The sequence below is a fragment of the Epinephelus lanceolatus genome, chromosome 16, assembly GCF_041903045.1.
Source record: "Epinephelus lanceolatus isolate andai-2023 chromosome 16, ASM4190304v1, whole genome shotgun sequence".
Classification (NCBI taxonomy): Eukaryota; Metazoa; Chordata; class Actinopteri; order Perciformes; family Serranidae; genus Epinephelus; species Epinephelus lanceolatus.
In genome coordinates this window covers 7,181,083-7,198,630 of record NC_135749.1, presented here as the reverse complement: position 1 = coordinate 7,198,630, position 17,548 = coordinate 7,181,083, and the positions used below count along the sequence as shown (strand labels likewise).

The 17,548-nt window shown below is 38.6% G+C and overlaps 1 protein-coding gene across 1 annotated transcript; it reads left to right on the top strand.

The window, feature by feature from the left end:
* Window positions 1–1,072: 1,072 nt before the first annotated feature.
* nr1d2b (nuclear receptor subfamily 1, group D, member 2b) lies at window positions 1,073–10,747 on the top strand. Its single transcript, XM_033636613.2, has 8 exons — window positions 1,073–1,478; window positions 3,978–4,208; window positions 4,319–4,407; window positions 4,846–4,990; window positions 5,751–6,463; window positions 6,633–6,818; window positions 6,905–7,115; window positions 9,102–10,747. Exons 1-8 carry the CDS (start codon window positions 1,460–1,462, stop codon window positions 9,296–9,298), a joined length of 1,791 nt encoding a protein of 596 aa, XP_033492504.1. The 5' UTR covers window positions 1,073–1,459; the 3' UTR covers window positions 9,299–10,747.
* Window positions 10,748–17,548: the final 6,801 nt, after the last annotated feature.

Here is a 17,548-nt window from a genome sequence, read left to right as displayed (position 1 = left end):
TCGCTATAGAAACTGTTGCACCAGGCTGTAAACGTGTTTATTTCTGCTGTAAAGTTTGGTATTTTAACACCAGGGTTTATGGGGACTGACTCGCTTTTGGAGCTAGCCTCAAGTGGCCATTAGAGGAACTGCGGTTTTTGGCGCTTTCATGTTGGCTTCATTTTTCAGCCGCCTGTTAAAACCATGTGGAGAATTTTGGGAATTGCAAGCGCCATTTATCAGTGATAAATTAATGTTATTGTCAGATGGTATGACTTGCTACGATACAGAGAGAAATATATTTCAGCGTAACGTTGAAGAGGTTGTTAAATATGTGAGGTTACTTTTTTCCTGTATATTTTGACCTCTGTGAATTTTTATTGTGGACCTCCGTGGCTACCATACGTATGTGACAAATAAACAGGAAGTGACAGTTTTATCGTGAAATGTTAAGTTTGAGAAAATGAACAAGGATGGTGGCACAGCATGGTTCGTTTGTTAGCGTGGCTACCGAGCCGACTCTAAGTCTGAAGCATTCTCCTGTCGTGTTTAAGATGTGGTTATTTATAGAAGTTAATTAAATCATTTTTAATTATCTTTTTATCTCTAAATAAAATAAATAACTAGATGAATTACTTAATAATAATAATAACAATAATGATATTAGATACTAATATAGTAATAATAGTTGACAAAAGGTGTACCATTCTTTATATAAAAAGAAACTGAGTAAGCACTGCCCTGGGAAAATATTTCTATAAATATATATAAGGTATATTGCCAGTAAAATACATAAAGCAAATGTTTAGAAGAGCGTGTAAAATATCTTGTCACCCATTCTTGAGTTAACCTTTGGCCTCCTTTTATAAAACTGCCAAAAACAAATATGGCTCCGCACCAAACTGTGGTTCAGCACCGTATCTCTACCACAGCACTCTGAAACTTTTGGGGGGGATTTTTGGACAGGATGTGAGCCGACTTGCCAATTGTCTTTGTTCACTTTGAGTGGTGAAAGTATGTCAGTGGGTTACATTGACACCAGTGCAGGGCTGGAGGGAAGGAGGAGCCGATGAACTGGGTCACATGGTTTCACACTCGACTCGAAACAGTCACGGCAAAACCAAACCAGTCCTCCACACCGCTGAGTTGAGCCTCTCGCAGCTTTTCCTCCTGAACTGTCTCTGAATGGAATACGGCCTATTTTACACAGCAGCTGTGTTTTCATCGTTTGGCAGAACAAAAAGGAAAACTGAGCTCGTTAAACTTGATTTTTGACGGTGTAATTTTGTATCTCCGCTCCTCTCAGAGTCACTGACGTGTTTCTGTTTAAGGTTTAAGTGTCGGTGATTTAAATGTTGTAGCTCGAGCTAGTTTCTCAACCGGGAGCAATCAGCGACTTTTCAGTTGCTGAACACAAACAGAAAAACGGCTTCAGCACTGAGGTAGCATAGGAGGAGGAAAACCCCCAAAACTCACACATATGGAGTCGACCAAAGCTGGTGAGTGTGTTTAACTTTAATTATAATGTCAGCTGCTGCAGCTTGATGGAGTCTGTTTAAAGCTGTGTTCATGTTCTGCCATTACATCCAGGGGAAAGTGGGTTTTGTAAAAGTAGCACGAGCGGTGTGAGGTGTGACATTTTGGACAGCTTCCTGTGTCATATTCAGACGAACACTTTAAATTATTAAAGGCTGCACAGTGTGCTGCTGTGTTAATATTAAAGTGGGTTAGGAGTGCCAGTGGGCTGTTGTTATTACCCAAGTAGATGACTTCAGCAGCACTGCAGTCGTCTCCTCTCACATGGACCCGTCGCTCTAGCCATGTGCACCTGTGTTTACGCTCCCTGTGCGTCGCCGCTCATTGGCCGCGCGGCGCCGTGACGTGGCCATTGCATAATTTCTCCCGTCGAGATGGCGTGGGGTCTGGCCGCGGATACACGTGAGGCATCTCGCAGCAACCCGCGGTGACCCAGTTTTCCCGGGGAAAAAAACATGCCGCTCCACGTGGGGGCGTGTTGAAAAATAGTCTGTAGTTATGGTGCATTCAGGGCCCGTGGGACACAAGGAGCTCTTTGTGTGTTTTTGGTGTTATTCAGGGCCTGTGGTTGAAACATATTTCCAGAAATGGCAGATAGCATGTGATGATAATGTGGAAATTCTGCTTTATCATGTCGGCATTGTTTATTCAGTGAATTCAGAGTAATAATAAAAAAGTGCGTGGTAAATCCCTTTAAAAAAAACCAGCACAGATCACTTTATGACTGCTGCTTACAAAATAAATGACATTACAAGAATGACTCATTTTTTCCGTAGTATTTGGTTAAAGTAGGCCAACAGGTTTCCTCATTGACTCGACAGTATCGAACAGTTGTAATCTCGCATGGTACATAAATGCAGCATATTCTTTCTTGATTCAGTTTCCCACCTTTGTCTCGTTTGAATAGAATAAATTAATCCAAAACAGGAAGTTTGGAAGTTGTGCTTTCCAGGGTTTCCGAATGCTTCACTTTACCAAACACTCAAAATAAATAATATGTATTTTTAAATATGTCAGTCCAATTTTCTGTGCAAGATAATATGTAGTATAATAAAAAATAAATTAAAAAAAAATCCCATTCCATGTTTATGTCAGTACTGCTGTTTATTAATGGTCAATATGTTTCTGAAAATCCTAAAAAAAAAATCCTAAATATGTAAGGAACACAAATATATCACTCCGCTAACATCACTACATGTTTGGTCAGGTTAAATAAATTCGACCCATTTAGGACGCCGTCTGTGATGGAGCCCGTCTCTGTGAATGGCTGCAGGGATGGGCCAGACTACCTACCACACACCCTAGTGAAGCTGACATTATGTAATGGCTGTTACCTAATCATTGAGAATGGCAGGGGAAGAAATCAGGTCAGCCTATGTCGAGGGGGGAAAACCGGCTCAGCGACAGCAGCAGCCTGTCTGCTCGGCTCCTACTGGCTGAGGACGCTGTTGTCGTAGTATGATCTGTCCTCTTTATGTTAAGCCCGTCGGTTCCACGGCAAAAATGCCAGGAGCCGGTGATAGTCACAGTTACGGTACGTTTCGTTTGAGGGAGAGGAAGCAGCAGGGAGTTGGCATGAACATGACAGAACAGACAAAGAGAAAAGCGCCACCTATAGAAACTTGGATATCATCAGCAGAAAATTAAACAATTAAGATGTCTCTATGTTGGAGACAGCATTTAATAGACTGATGATTAGTAGGAAATTTTGTGCTGAAACAACAAAGCACAAAAAAATGGAGATTAACAGTGATTTTGTTACAGAAAATTAAAGTGTAATTTAAGTGTAATGCTGATGTTATTTTACATTCTTATTGTCAACAAATTCCACAAAAACTCTCAGTGCTTTTGACCTGCTGTCAGTGGCAGCATTAAGCCGTCTGGTTCCTTTTGACAGCAACAAATATTTATTTTTAAGAATTGCTCAGTAATTTCCTGAAACACCTGGGCACTGTAGTTTTAATTAAACGTTGCTCAAATAGGAGGAAATGGTGGATATGTTGGGGACTATTTTCTGCAGCGGATTTATACACGTTTCTTTCTTTTTGCCTATTGCAATCACTCTCAAACATTTTTAAATATTGTACCCGTTACCAACTTACATTTACATTTTTTTATTGAGCTTATCACAGTACATTTATTCTGTGAATCATGCATGACAGATATTTTTAAAATGAACATTAAAAAACTACATCTGCAGTACTCCAAAGTGTCCCTAAAGGTACCTGTACACCCATTTAAGAGACCGTTTTATTGAGTATTTGTGGGAGCAGGATGGTGTTTGTGTGATGACGTCAAAGTAAACTACAATGTGTGTGTTCATGGTAATGAAGGAACATGTACAACAATGGAGCTCTATGGCACAGAGGAACATAATATATCAGGCTTTTCCAGCACAGATCTCTGCACAGTGTTGCTGCTGTCTCTGTCATCATGGCCCCATTTTCTCTCATGTACACCAGGAGGCGTAATAGCCTACATCAGCTCATCCAGCTCTGCCTCCAGCCCAGAGTCCTGCCACAGCGACTCCTCCAATGGCAGCTACCAGTCGTCCTCTCCGCCCCACGGCTCCTCGCCCAGCCGCCACCAGCTGGGGCAGCGTGCCGACACCACACTCCCCGCCGGCGGCCAAAACCTTCCAGGGACTCAGAAAAGTGGACGCTCCTCCTCCACTGCAAAATGTGGCATCACAAGTAAGATGGTCCTTTCATTACAGTTTGGAAAATGGTTGGTAGTGATGTGAAATATTACGTTAGACGCCAACACGTTCAGAATCTCAAGAATATTTTAATTTTTGAATCAGAAATCAACGGCCTGGTGCTGCTGTGTAAGGTGTGCGGCGACGTGGCGTCTGGTTTCCACTATGGCGTCCATGCCTGCGAGGGCTGCAAGGTGAGGGCGGGGGCTGGGCTCCCTCCCCCGACACACACACACACACACGACACAGAAACGGAATTATTTTCCCAGCTACATAGTAATGAGTGTTGCAGTGACTTTGGGCTGTTGCTGAAGTGGGTCACTGCAGGCGCAGCCATCTGCACAGCTACAACCGCAGACTTGGTGAAACTAGTTCACTCTGCCCATATTTATATCAGCTGCCCCTCTTACTTCACTTTGCTGTGTGGCCTAGTTAACTGTGGGGAGCAGCACACAGTGACACACCACAGTAGTAACACACACACACACACACACACACACACACATGGTTTAGACTGATATGTTGTTGTGTTACACAGTTTTATTGAGATTCAACATGTGTCCACGCACAGTTCCTCTCCTCCCTGTCTCATGTGTCATCACAGTGTGCTCTTTGTGTTTGTGAACACACAGGGCTTCTTCAGGAGGAGCATCCAGCAGAACATCCAGTATAAGAAGTGCCTTAAGAACGAGAGCTGCCCCATCATGAGGATCAACCGCAACCGCTGCCAGCAGTGCCGCTTCAAGAAATGCCTGATGGTGGGCATGTCCAGAGACTGTGAGTACCTGCAGTAACTACTGTCCTTCAGCCTCTTGAGAGCAGCGTCACTCATGTGAATTAACAGGCAAACTTTATACTGTCAGAATTTTCTCAGTTAAATCAACCTTTTTTTTATTAACAATTACTAAACACCTCATTGTATTTAAAGGAGTTAGTATCACACTGCCATAAAGTTTCATTTATTTATTTAGTAATAAATTCTTCCTGGATTGCAATAGAGGAACTCACGAGAGACTGATTTAAAATCTGTTTTCCAAATATATGTAGCAGACAATTTGGATTTTTAATCTCACAATTAAGTCCTACGATTCCCATGATTCAACTCAATAGCAAATTTTTGTTACATTTCTACCAGGATGAGTTCTGTGTCTTTCTTATCATATTACGCAGACATGCCATACATTTCTTTAACGTCTCTCAATTTCAAATTGAAGTTACAGCTAACGATGCCACTATGACATCATCAGGAATATTCTTTCACACTTGACTACACTCTTCCTGAGCCACAGAAGAAAATACGTTCCAAAATGTTTTCACAGTCTGAGTAGTTAACTGGTCCTCGTGTAAAAAAAAATTGACTAAGTGCCCCTTTAATAACTTAAAAACGATGCTTGTAATGTTGTATGTGCTTCACATGACAACAGGTTGGATTTCTGGAGAATAAAGATGGATAACATGACTCATTCCTGCCTTACTTTTGTAAAACTGTAGATAACAGAGGTGAGTCCTTCTGACATTATTCTCTTCTCACTCTCAGCTGTGCGCTTTGGCCGAATCCCGAAGCGTGAGAAACAACGCATGCTGCTGGAGATGCAGAGCGCCATGAACAACATGATGAACAACAGCCAGTTGCACAGCCAGCTGCACAGCAGCCAGACGCTACCTATCAGCAAACCTCTGCCGGCCAGTGCCACGGAACCTACCTCAGAGGACACCGGCCCCGCCCCCTCCAGCTCTGCAGCCCCCTCACCGTGCTCCAGCCAATCCGAATCCAGCCCCGACCCTGAGCCCACCGTGGCCATGGACACCAGCCCCAGCTCGGCGTCGCCCAGCTCCTCGGACAGTGGTGAGGAGGAGGTGATTGGCTCCGTGACCAGGGCCCACCAGGAGACCTTCATGTACAACCAGGAGCAGAGCAGCCTGACAGCCGAGACCCCGCCCCCAACGGGCACCCCGAACAGTGGCTCAGCGAAAAACACCTCTAACCTCCGGACAGAGGAGCAGCAGGACACCTGGAACCACCACAACAACCTGGTCACCATGGTAGCACAAGACCCGCCCTCCAGCCTGGGCCCCCAGGCTGAGGAGGAGAACACCGCCAACCACTGCCCCTTCAGGCTCTCAAGGAGTGCTGCTGCCAGCCACTGTCCAGCCTACACACACGGAGCTTTTGGAGCTCCGTCCTCAGAGGGCCCCGTGAGTGGAGCCTACAGCGGGCTCCTGTGGAGAGGAGGCAACAGGATGCATCTGGTAAGAAACAAAGAAATAAAAAAAGGTGCAGCATCTTTCACACACAGTCTGTTTTAATTAAGGAATTAAAACAATAACATAAACTTAATGTTAATTGATTTTTTTTTTGGCCACTTGGGGGCAGCAAAACATCTGACCTCTGTCCATCTCTCCTCTGTCCTACCCTCAGGTGTGTCCCATGAACACCTCTCCTTACGTGGACCCTCAGAAGTCTGGCCACGAGGTGTGGGAGGAGTTTTCCCACAGCTTCACCCCAGCTGTCAGGGAGGTGGTGGAGTTTGCCAAGAAGATCCCAGGCTTCAGAGACTTGTCCCAGCACGACCAGGTCAGCCTGCTGAAGGCTGGCACCTTTGAGGTACATTCTAATTCTCAGTTTTCCTACGCGTTGTGATGTCACAACAGCTGTACCCAGACTGACCTGGTGGTGTTTGCGCTCTGCAGGTTTTGGTGGTTCGCTTTGCTTCTCTCTTCGATGTGAAAGACCGCACCGTCACCTTCCTGGGCGGCAAGAAATACAGCGTGGACACTCTGAGGGCCATGGGGGCCGGGGACCTCCTCAACTCCATGTTTGACTTCAGTGAGAAGCTCATCAACCTGGGCCTCAGCGAGGAGGAGATGAGCCTCTTCACTGCCGTGGTTCTGGTCTCTGCAGGTGAGTTTGCTTTGGTTGTCATGTTAATGTACATAAGACAGACATGTTTACTGTTACATGTAAACTAAAGCTGTTGATGGTCAAAAATTTGAGCATGTGCAAATGTTTTATTGGGCGTTAACATTAGTGCAGCAAAAAATTAGCTCTGGCACTGTGTGTCGCTTTGCACAGCGTAGGAATCTTCATGCGAGAGCTTGGGGAAGTAACTTTTTACCTAGTGACCCTGTAAAGCAGTGCAATGCCAGCTTATGGTCACTTGTTACATAAATCTGATTTGCAATAAGTCCTACCAAAGTGCCACATGGAGCTGGATCCAGCAGCCAGCTAGCTTAGCTTAGCATGAAGAATGGAAATGGGGAAACAGTAAGCCTAGCTCTGATCAAGTGTAACAAGATCAACCTACCAGCACCTCTAAAGGCCTTTACACTCCGGGAGGGTGACGAATAAACAATGTGAAAATGCGAAATATAGGCACAACGTGATTGGTTGAAGCCTTTATTCACAGTGCCAAATCTCAGACGAATTGACCTCATTTAGAAAAATTAAAGTGGCTTTTTCACTTCAGTGTTAGTGCTCGGACTGAAAGTACTCGTGACAACAAACAGCAGTCGAAAAAACTAAATTCAGGTGCAAGTAATTGTGTGAAGGCCTTAAGGCTCATTTATACTGCCTCCACATATGAAAATAAACACGTCTCTTTCGAACGTTGTAAACATCAGCGCCCTCATGCTTTCATGCACCCTTTATGATGGCATAGATGTGGCCAATAAATGCCACTAGAGGGCAGAATAAAAAAAATTCACGCAACAAAAAAAGGTAACGGTGAAGGAGATCGTAATACTGTACCTTTAAATGAAGGCAGCGTTGTAGACGGCGATGGTCTATATGGCCATTATATACATTCTGAGATATGGATGGAGATTTTTTTTAAACTATTTTTACTATATATTACTGTATATTATTATTAGGGTTGGGTCAGTTCTCGGTAATATCAATTCGGGCATTCACGGGCATTTTTACAGGAAACTACAACGCGGAAGTGCACTCAGCTACGGAAGCCCGAATGACTGCGGACATTCTTCGCAGAGTCCGCTCCGCTTATAGTACGCCCGAGTCTGTGAGCACCGCGTCTGCCTCTTCGCCAAGCGCATAGCGAACAGGAGAGAGAGGGGGTGGGGGTGGGGCAGGGACTGAGCTATGGGGTGCGAGTGCGCCTGCGCCGAGGCCTCTACTGTAGCCTGGAGTTTGTTTAACAGTGACGGGGAGTCGATAATGGCGGACAATTTAGTCTCAAAGAAATCAAAGAATGCGCCAACATGGCAACACTTTGGCTTTGAGCCAGACGAAGGAGGCAGCCCTTGTTTGCACTGATTGAGTAAGCTAAACCTGCAAATTTATTTGTAAAGAATAAAAGAAACAACGTGTTACTGTCACTCTGTTGTCCTATGATCGTTTTTTATTTTAAATGAGTCAATTGCGCCCCCAAGTGGCGAAAATCTGGTATTACCGACTTGATGCGGTTTTTCACAAAAACCGGACCGTTTATTTTTTCTCATACCGACCCAACCCTAATTATTGTATATTACTGTTCCAGCATTATTTAAATGTATTCATCGTATTTGTGGTCGTATCCCACTTGAACTACGCTACACTGCCTCCAGAGGGCTCAGTCCGTCCCTGTCTCTGTTTCCATTTTAATCTCTGTATCAAACGTTGAGCATATGAACGCTCTCAAATGAACACAGTGTTTGACAGGCTAGCAGTTTCCCCCTGCATTCAGTCTGGCTGATAAGCTTAGGTAACTGGCTGCTGGCTGTAAATTTCTATCTAATGTACAGGGGGGATATCGATCTTTTTATCGTATTCCGAATAAGCAAACTTTTTTTTTTAAAAAAAAACAACAAAACAAAACTAAAAACATTTTATTCAAACCTGACTAATGATGACAAATAGATGCATAACACTGTCACTGTCCATTCATCCCAGATCGCTCAGGCATCGAGAACGTGAACTCGGTGGAGGCCCTTCAGGAGACGCTGATCCGCGCCTTGCGAAGCCTCATCACCAAGAACCACCCCAATGAGTCGGCCATCTTCACCAAGCTGCTGCTCAAACTGCCTGACCTTCGCTCGCTCAACAACATGCACTCTGAGGAGCTGCTGGCCTTCAAGGTCCATTCCTGAAGTTTCCTCCAGTACTTGACGCCCCGACACAAACTATACCGGCCTGTGACCGGCACCTGGAGGGCCACACGGACCATCGGCTCCGCCTCACCTCCCAACAAAAACCACACCTGCACCTCCATACTTCTCCTGTGAGACTGTGGGCTCTGTTCCTTCAGTCTATAAATTGAACTAAAGATCAACCCTTGACATTTAAAAGGGGAAGAAGACCATAAAATGTTCTTGTACTGTACTGTAGGGCGTAACTGCCTGTGTGATGGTGATGCATACATACAGACACACTGATTGATGTATATGTTTCTTGTGTTTGTGTGTAGCATACTGTATGTTTGCAACTGTACAAACATTAGAAGCACTTTTCTGTATAGTGTAGACTGGTATTTTTGCATTCATAGTGCAATATGTGACTGCTTTTTGATTTTTAGCTGTATAGAGAGGAGTCGAGAAACTTGCGAATGCTTCTCAGTGGCACCATTAATTTGAAAAGGTGCTCATGTGGTAAAGGGGAAGTTATAGAGTTAGAAATTTCCCAGACACTGAAAGTGAAAAACTGACAGAGTTAGAATTCTCTTTAAAAATCTACAAAGAAAAAAAAAAAGCAGACGACAATGAGAGGAATGTGGACGTGAAGCTGCTACGAGTCCCAGCGAAATAAGAGAATGTTGTTTAATTTGAATGAATTAGGGAAGCAAACGAAGGCTTGTTTCAGGCTTTTCATGCAGTCGTGGAAAGCTGTATTTGTCAGTTGCGTGTCATTTTTTTCTAAATTATTTGGGCATTGTGACAAATCGAATGCACCAGTGTCACTCGATTGCATGCTGATTTCTAGTCAGTGGAAACTGAGAAATGCTGAACCAGTGGAGACACTTTTTCCCTTATGTTTTTCTCCTCAAGAAAAAAAGGTATTTCTAAAATCCTGGTGTCTGCTGTCCTGTGTGCCCCAGGTCACGTTGACTTTCTCTACCCGCCAAGCAGTCGACTCAGACGAGTTGCTGTTGGACCCTGGGCGGTAGAGAAACGTCAACTCGCAGTCACCAGCAAATCTTACTTGCTTGAATCAACATTTGTGTTTTACAAATCTGTACAGACTTTAGCTGAGTGTAGTTAAACTGACTATGTAGGACTGTTCCACATAAAATATTGATTGTAATGTCACTGAAGTGATTGTAATGTAAAGAAATAAGCTGAGTCGAGGTGACAGCTGAGTTGCTGATGTTCAGATATTCTGCGATGCCATCTTTTTTTTGTTCCCTGTCGATGAATTCAGAATGTCTGGCCTTTGAATATCCAGAGCTTCTGTCATTGTGTTAACATTGCTGACATGTGGTTCTGTTCTCCTCTGTGAAAGGATTGCAGTATGCGTAGATTTCTATATAAATATATACATACTATCATACATACATAACTGTATAGATGAATATATCTATATAAATAAATTTTATAAATGCAGTTTATGTTGTGAAGTGGTTATTGAATTTGTGTGGTTGTCATTTAGACAGGCTGAATCCTCAAGATTGTGATGACTGAGTGCCATTTAAGGGAGCCAGTGTATTTGAGGGCGGCACAGGAGAAGTGCACACACTATGACTTCTTTATCAACTTTTTTTGAGACAAGACACAATACTATGCCTTTTTTAATGAGATTTTTGTGCCTTTTTATGCCTGATAAACTAAACCATGACTTGACATACTAAACCATGAAGTACTATACCATGACATTTTTTATCACATACTATATTATGAGTATTTTATGACGTAATATACTGTGACTTTTTTGATATACTATACTATGACTTCATCACATATTACACTATGACTTTTGTTATTACATGCTATACTATGAAATTTATTTGACAAACTATACTGTGACTTTATCATATACTGTAATATGACTTTTGTGGCAAACTATAGTATAAATTTTTTTTATGACATACTATACTATGACTTTTTTATTACATTATACTGTGACTTTTTACACCATACTATACTATGACTTTTATTTCAAATACTATACTATGACATTTTTTATGTTTTTGGATGATATGACATTTTTCATAATTTTTAACGACATGCTATACTATGACTTTTTTTCATGATTTTGGACGACATACTATACTATGATGTTTTTTTCATAATTTTTAAAGACATGCTATACTATGACTTTTTATCATGATTTTTAATGACATAGTATACTATGATGTTTTTTTCCATGATATTTAACGACATGTTATACTATGACGTTTTTCATGATTTTTAACGACATAATATACAATGACATTTTTTCATGATTTTTAACGACATATCATACTATGACGTTTTTTCATGATTTTGGACGACATGCTATACTATGACGTTTTTTCATGATTTTGGACGACATACTATACTATGACATTTTTTCATGATTTTGGACGACATGCTATACTATGACTTTTTTTCATGATTTTGGACGACATACTATACTATGACTTTTTTTCATGATTTTGGACGACATGCTATACTATGACTTTTTTTCATGATTTTGGACGTCATACTATGCTATGACATTTTTTTCATGATTTTGGACGACATGCTATACTATGACATTTTTTTCATGATTTTGGACGACAGACAATACTATGACTTTTTTCATTACATGCTTTATTCTGACGTTTTTTTAATGACATACTAAACTCTGACTTTTTTTTTATCACATACTATCTTACACGTTGTTTGACATATACCATGACTTTTTTTTATCACATACTATGCTATTTATTTATCATGTTATACTATGCCTTTGATGATATTTTATATTAAGTATGACAAAAAAGTCATAGTATGTTTTTTTCTTTTTATAAAAGTCACAGTATAGTATATGATAAAAACATCATAGTATAGTATGTGATAAAAAATGTCTCAGTATGGTATGTGGAAAAAAAGCCTCATAGTATAGTTTGTCAAATAAGGTAAAGTACAGTGTGTGGTTAAAAAGTCACAGTATATTATGTGATAAAAAGTGATAGTATGGTATGTTAAAAAGTGAAAGTATAGTATGTTTTAAAAAAGTCATAGTATGTCATAATAAAGGCATAGTATAGTATGTCAAAAAGTTAAAGAATAGTATAGAATAAAAGTCATAGGATAGTTTGTCAAAAAGTCACTGAATATTATCCCATAAAAAAGTTATGGCATAGTATATGATAAAAAAAAGTCATAGTATAGTTTGTTAAAAAAGTCATAGTTTAGAATTTCATAAAAGAAAAACACTCTATAATGTGTCAAAAATCCTATGGTATGGTATGTTAAAAAGGCATAGTATAACATGTTAAGAAAGTCATAGTATAGTATGTGATTAAAAAAAGTGATTGTATAGTATGTCTGAAAAAAGTCATATTATAGTGTGTTACAAAAAAGCCATATATAGTATGTCAAAAATATGGTTTGTGAAAAAAGTTATAGTGTAGTATGTTACAAAAAAGTCATAGTATACTATTTCATAAAAAAGTCATTGTATACTATGTAATAAAAAACTGACAGTATAGTATGTGAAGAAAGTCTTACTATAGTATGTTACAAAAAAGTCATTGTATATTATGTCAAAAACAGTCATAGTATAGCATGTCAAAAACGTCATAGTATAGTATGTGGGAAAAATAGTCATTGTATAGTATGTGATGTTTAAAAAAAGTCATAAATATGTCATAAAAAAGGCATAGTATAGCATGTGATTAAAAAAAATACTGTGTGGTATGTTTAAAAAGGTATAGTAGGCTATAACATATTACAAAAAAGTCATAGTGTAGTATGTCAAAAAAGTCATCATATCGTATGTGATAAGAAAAAGTCATAGTATAGTACGTGATAAAAACATCACAGTATAGTAATGATAAAAAAGTCATAATAAAGTATGTCCAAAAAACATCATAGTATAGTATGTTAAAAAATAATTGTATAGTTTGTCAAAAAAGTCATAGTATAATGTGATGAAAAAGTCATAGTATATTATGTCATAAAAAGTCATTGTATAAGATGTAATAAAAAAGTAATAATAATGTATGTGAAAAGAAAATATCATTATTGTATTGTATGTCAAAAAGTCATTGTATATGTGATAAAAAAGTTATAATTTAGTTTTACAAAAAAGTCATAGTATTGTATGTCAAAGACAGTCATAGTATAGTATGTGAAAAAAATACCATCATATAGTATGTGATAAAAAACAAGTCATTGTGTTAAACGAAATAAAAAAAGTCATAATATAGCATGTGATAAAAAAATGTCATAGTATAGTATGTCAACAAAAGTCATAGTATAGTATGTAAAAAAGTCATAGTATAGTATGTGAGAAAAATGTCATAATATATTATGTGATAAAAAAAAGTCATAGTATAGTTTAATGAAAAATAAATAGTATAGTATGTTAAAAAAGTCATCGTATAGTATGTGAAAAAAGTCATAGTATAGTTTGTCAAAAAATTCATGGTATAGTCGATGATAAAAATGTTACAGTGTACTATGTCAAAAAAAGTTCTAGTATTGTATGTCAAAAAAGCCATGGTATAGTATGTAATAAAAAAACGTCATAGTATAGTGTGTGATGAAAAAAAGTCATAGTATGGTATGGAAAAAATAAGTCATAGTATAGTATGTCAAAAAAGTCATGGCATAGTGTGCAACAAAAAAAGTCATTGTGTAGTATGTCAAAAAAGTCATACTGTATTATCTTACAAAAAAGTCATGTATAGTATGTGATGAAAAAGTCAAAGTATGGTATGTCAAAAATAAGTCATACTATTTTATGTTACAAAAAAGTCATAGTATAGTATGTGATAAGAAAAGCACATGTTACTTTGTGATAAAAAAAAGTCATAGTATAGTTTTTTTTTTTTTAAAGTCATTGTATGGTATTTAATAAAATAAAGTTGTACTATAGTACAGTATGTGACAAAAAAGTCGCAGTATAGTATGTGATAAAAAATCAAAGTATAATATGTGATAAAAAAGTCATAGTATAGTATGTCAAAAAAGGCATGGTATAGTATGTAATAAGAAAAGCACATTGTAGTATGTGATAAAAAAAAGTCATAGTATAGTTTTTTTTTTTTAAAGCCATTGTATGGTATTTGATAAAATAAAGTCGTACTATAGTACAGTATGTGACAAAAGAGTCGCAGTATAGTCATAGGATAGTATGTCAAAAAAGTCATAGTTTAGTAAGTCATAAAAAAGTCCAAAAAATACTATACTATGACTTATTGAATACATACTATACTGTGGCTTTTTTGACATACTATGCTATGACTTGTTAATTACTTACTATATTATGACTTTTTATGACATAATATACTCTGATTTTTGTTATCACATACTATACTATGACTGTTTTGATGGCATGCTATGGTATCACATTTTTTGTCATATTTTTTATATGACATACTATACTGTCACGTGTTATGACATACTGTACGATGAATCCTTTTTATTTTTACATAATTTATATAATGAGTTTTACGAGTTTTTATTATTATTTTTTACATACCAACTCTTTCCCAAAACTTTACCAATCAACAGTGATATAGCTTACATCACACTCAAATCACATTTTAGTTTTCCCCTTATTAATACATGTTAAGGTAATGAAATAGAGAGACAGTGTTTGGCACTGATTGTACCTACCTGAGCAGTTCAGCAATGGCACACGCTGGCATAGGCAACGCTCCTGACAGAGGTCATGTGGCCAAGGGCTCTTCTTATCAACAGAACTTCATTTTAAAATGGTATAACTTTAAGATTTATAAGTTACCAAATATGGCAGGCAAAGTTTTAAGTTATTATCGGAAAAAAAGTTGAGTTGAAAATCTGGGTGATATTTTATAAATCACTTAAAATAATTTTGTAAGATTCATTTCAAAGCGGTCTGTGTGTGCTGTTATTAAATCAGTCTCTGTCTAAGTTTGGCTCCAAAGAGCTGTCAGGATTTTGCTGTGGGTATAAATGCAACAGCACCACCCAATGGCCATTTAGTAACATTTAAGATTTCAACTGTCCCAACTCCATATAACGTAACTACTGTAATTGTATGTATGTACAATATGAAAATACCACAGTATATACATTTTTTTTTTCAAATATTCTGTTTGTTCAACTGTGACATAAAAAGTTCTTAATGAGAAAGCAAAACATCTTTTTATTCCTTTAATACTTAACACTATTTCTTAATACAATTCTTATATTAATAAAGGTGTTGTTTTCAAACTCAATTCAAAAAGGATTTTGCAGTTTAATCATTCCTATTTCCACTGTCTGCTGTTTTCTCACCACTCTTAACCAAACTGGATTAGAAACTTATCCATATTACGAGCAATTTTCTTGTAATTACTCATACTCGTGAGCTATGCCCATTTAATGTGAATGTTTGTGTCCTGTACACCATGTGTACAAGATTTTGAGTCACCATAAAACAAATAACACAGAGGATTGTGTAGCCTTGGCTGTGGTATGCCCAGGTTATGGAAATATGTTTTAGTACAATGCTTAGAATTGTATAGATTTAAGAAATCTGTTTCACCATTTGAAATTTAGCAAGTTAAACTAGGACTGCTGCACAGTCAAAGCTACAGAGCTGTGATGGAGATAACATGAGATTTATAGATGATATGCAGAGAATGTGATAAATATAAATTTGTGAGGTGTCGAAGCTCAGCAGTGTTGACTGTGGTAGTGTCGCTATCCATCAGCAGATGGCAACAAGGCAGCTTCCTCCCTCTGCGTCCACTCACTGCCACTCCCTGCAGACTCAAACACCATCTGCAGCCTGCTCATGTGCACTCTGCAAACCAAATCAGAGGTGCTTTCACTTCTCTGTGAGAAAAACAGAGACAATAAAGGCTTCAAATTAAAATGTAAAATTCCGGGATTAGATCAGGATTGATATTGGACTACTGGACAAAGGATAAAAAAATGCACCTGTGCAAAATGTATGTATACACACACAATGAACCTCGTCTTCTCGTATACACACCTCCTGGATCTGCAGGTGATGTTTGTAATCACAATTTTGAAAGTTTGATAGAAGGAATGACAGAAGATGTAAATATTTAAAGCTCCCATATTAAAGGAACTTTTTCCCCCCACAAATGGCTAATTATGCATGGTCAAATGTTTGATGAGGTCTGGAAAATGGACTATTGCTATGAGGCAATGTTTTTACCCATCCCAGTCACCAGAATGTTGGGATTGTGCATTTCTGCAAACAATGGATGTTTCATACATATCATATCAGCATTTCCAAAGTGATGTAGCATACAGTATAAGCTGTGGAGGGAATGGATGGTTGGTCTGACACCTCGGCAACACACCTGCCAAGCTGCAGACTACTGTTCGAGACCGACACACAACAACAAAACTGGTAGACTTTTCAGTCACCAAAAGTGGCTGCCCTGTAGTGACCCGTCACTATTTTTTATTTTTTATTTCAATTGGGGATAGTGCCACACAAAGCGCTTGTTTATTGCTGGGACGTCACTGTGTTTTCTGCCAGAATAGTGCTACCAAAAGCAGATATTTTAAGCCTAAACATAACCAAGTCATTTTTCTGCCTTTTACGAGTGAGTCCTCTTTGTTTGTGTGTCATGAATGCACACATGAAGCACATGCATAAAGTGACAACACACACTGCTGCCAAAGGTCTCAAACTGCTGATTAGCCAACAAGCGTAGAAGGTAAGGAAGACAAACTTTGCAATTTCGTGAACATGAATGGAAAGAAAAGCAATCATGTTGGTACCTGTTTTGACCGTTATCTTTCTTTGAGTCTTCCCTGAAATACATTCATTCATTTGGGTGTAGACACAAAAAGTTACAGCCGTTGTTGTGTGAAGAATGAAGAACAGGCTTGAGAGAAAAGTTTAAAACCCCGTCACACCTTCACACACCCGACCAATCCGGTTGTGAAGGGGGTGTGTCCTCTGTATCAGCTCATCAAGGTCCAGTGTTGTGAAGAATTCTTTTAAAAATATATTTTGAAGGTAAATATTTTCATCCTGGCCTAAAAAGAAAGTGAAGCAGATGAATCACTTTGGAAGTACAGAAAAAATAAAATAAAATTATGGTAAAAAATAAATAAATAAATAGATAAATAAATAAATAAAAGCCCTAAAAACATCTACTGTGCAACAAAAAAAACAACAAAAAAGAGTCAATCACAAGCAATTAAAAGACAAAGGTAAGAACATTCACACAACTGCAACAAAAATAAAAGTACAAAAACAAA

Excerpts from the sequence above, each read along its gene's own strand:
- nr1d2b (XM_033636613.2), top strand. Across the intron at positions 4,209-4,318 it reads TGCAAAATGTGGCATCACAA|AAATCAACGGCCTGGTGCTG; the intron begins GTAAGATGGTCC and ends TTTTTGAATCAG. Across the intron at positions 7,116-9,101 it reads CGTGGTTCTGGTCTCTGCAG|ATCGCTCAGGCATCGAGAAC; the intron begins GTGAGTTTGCTT and ends CATTCATCCCAG.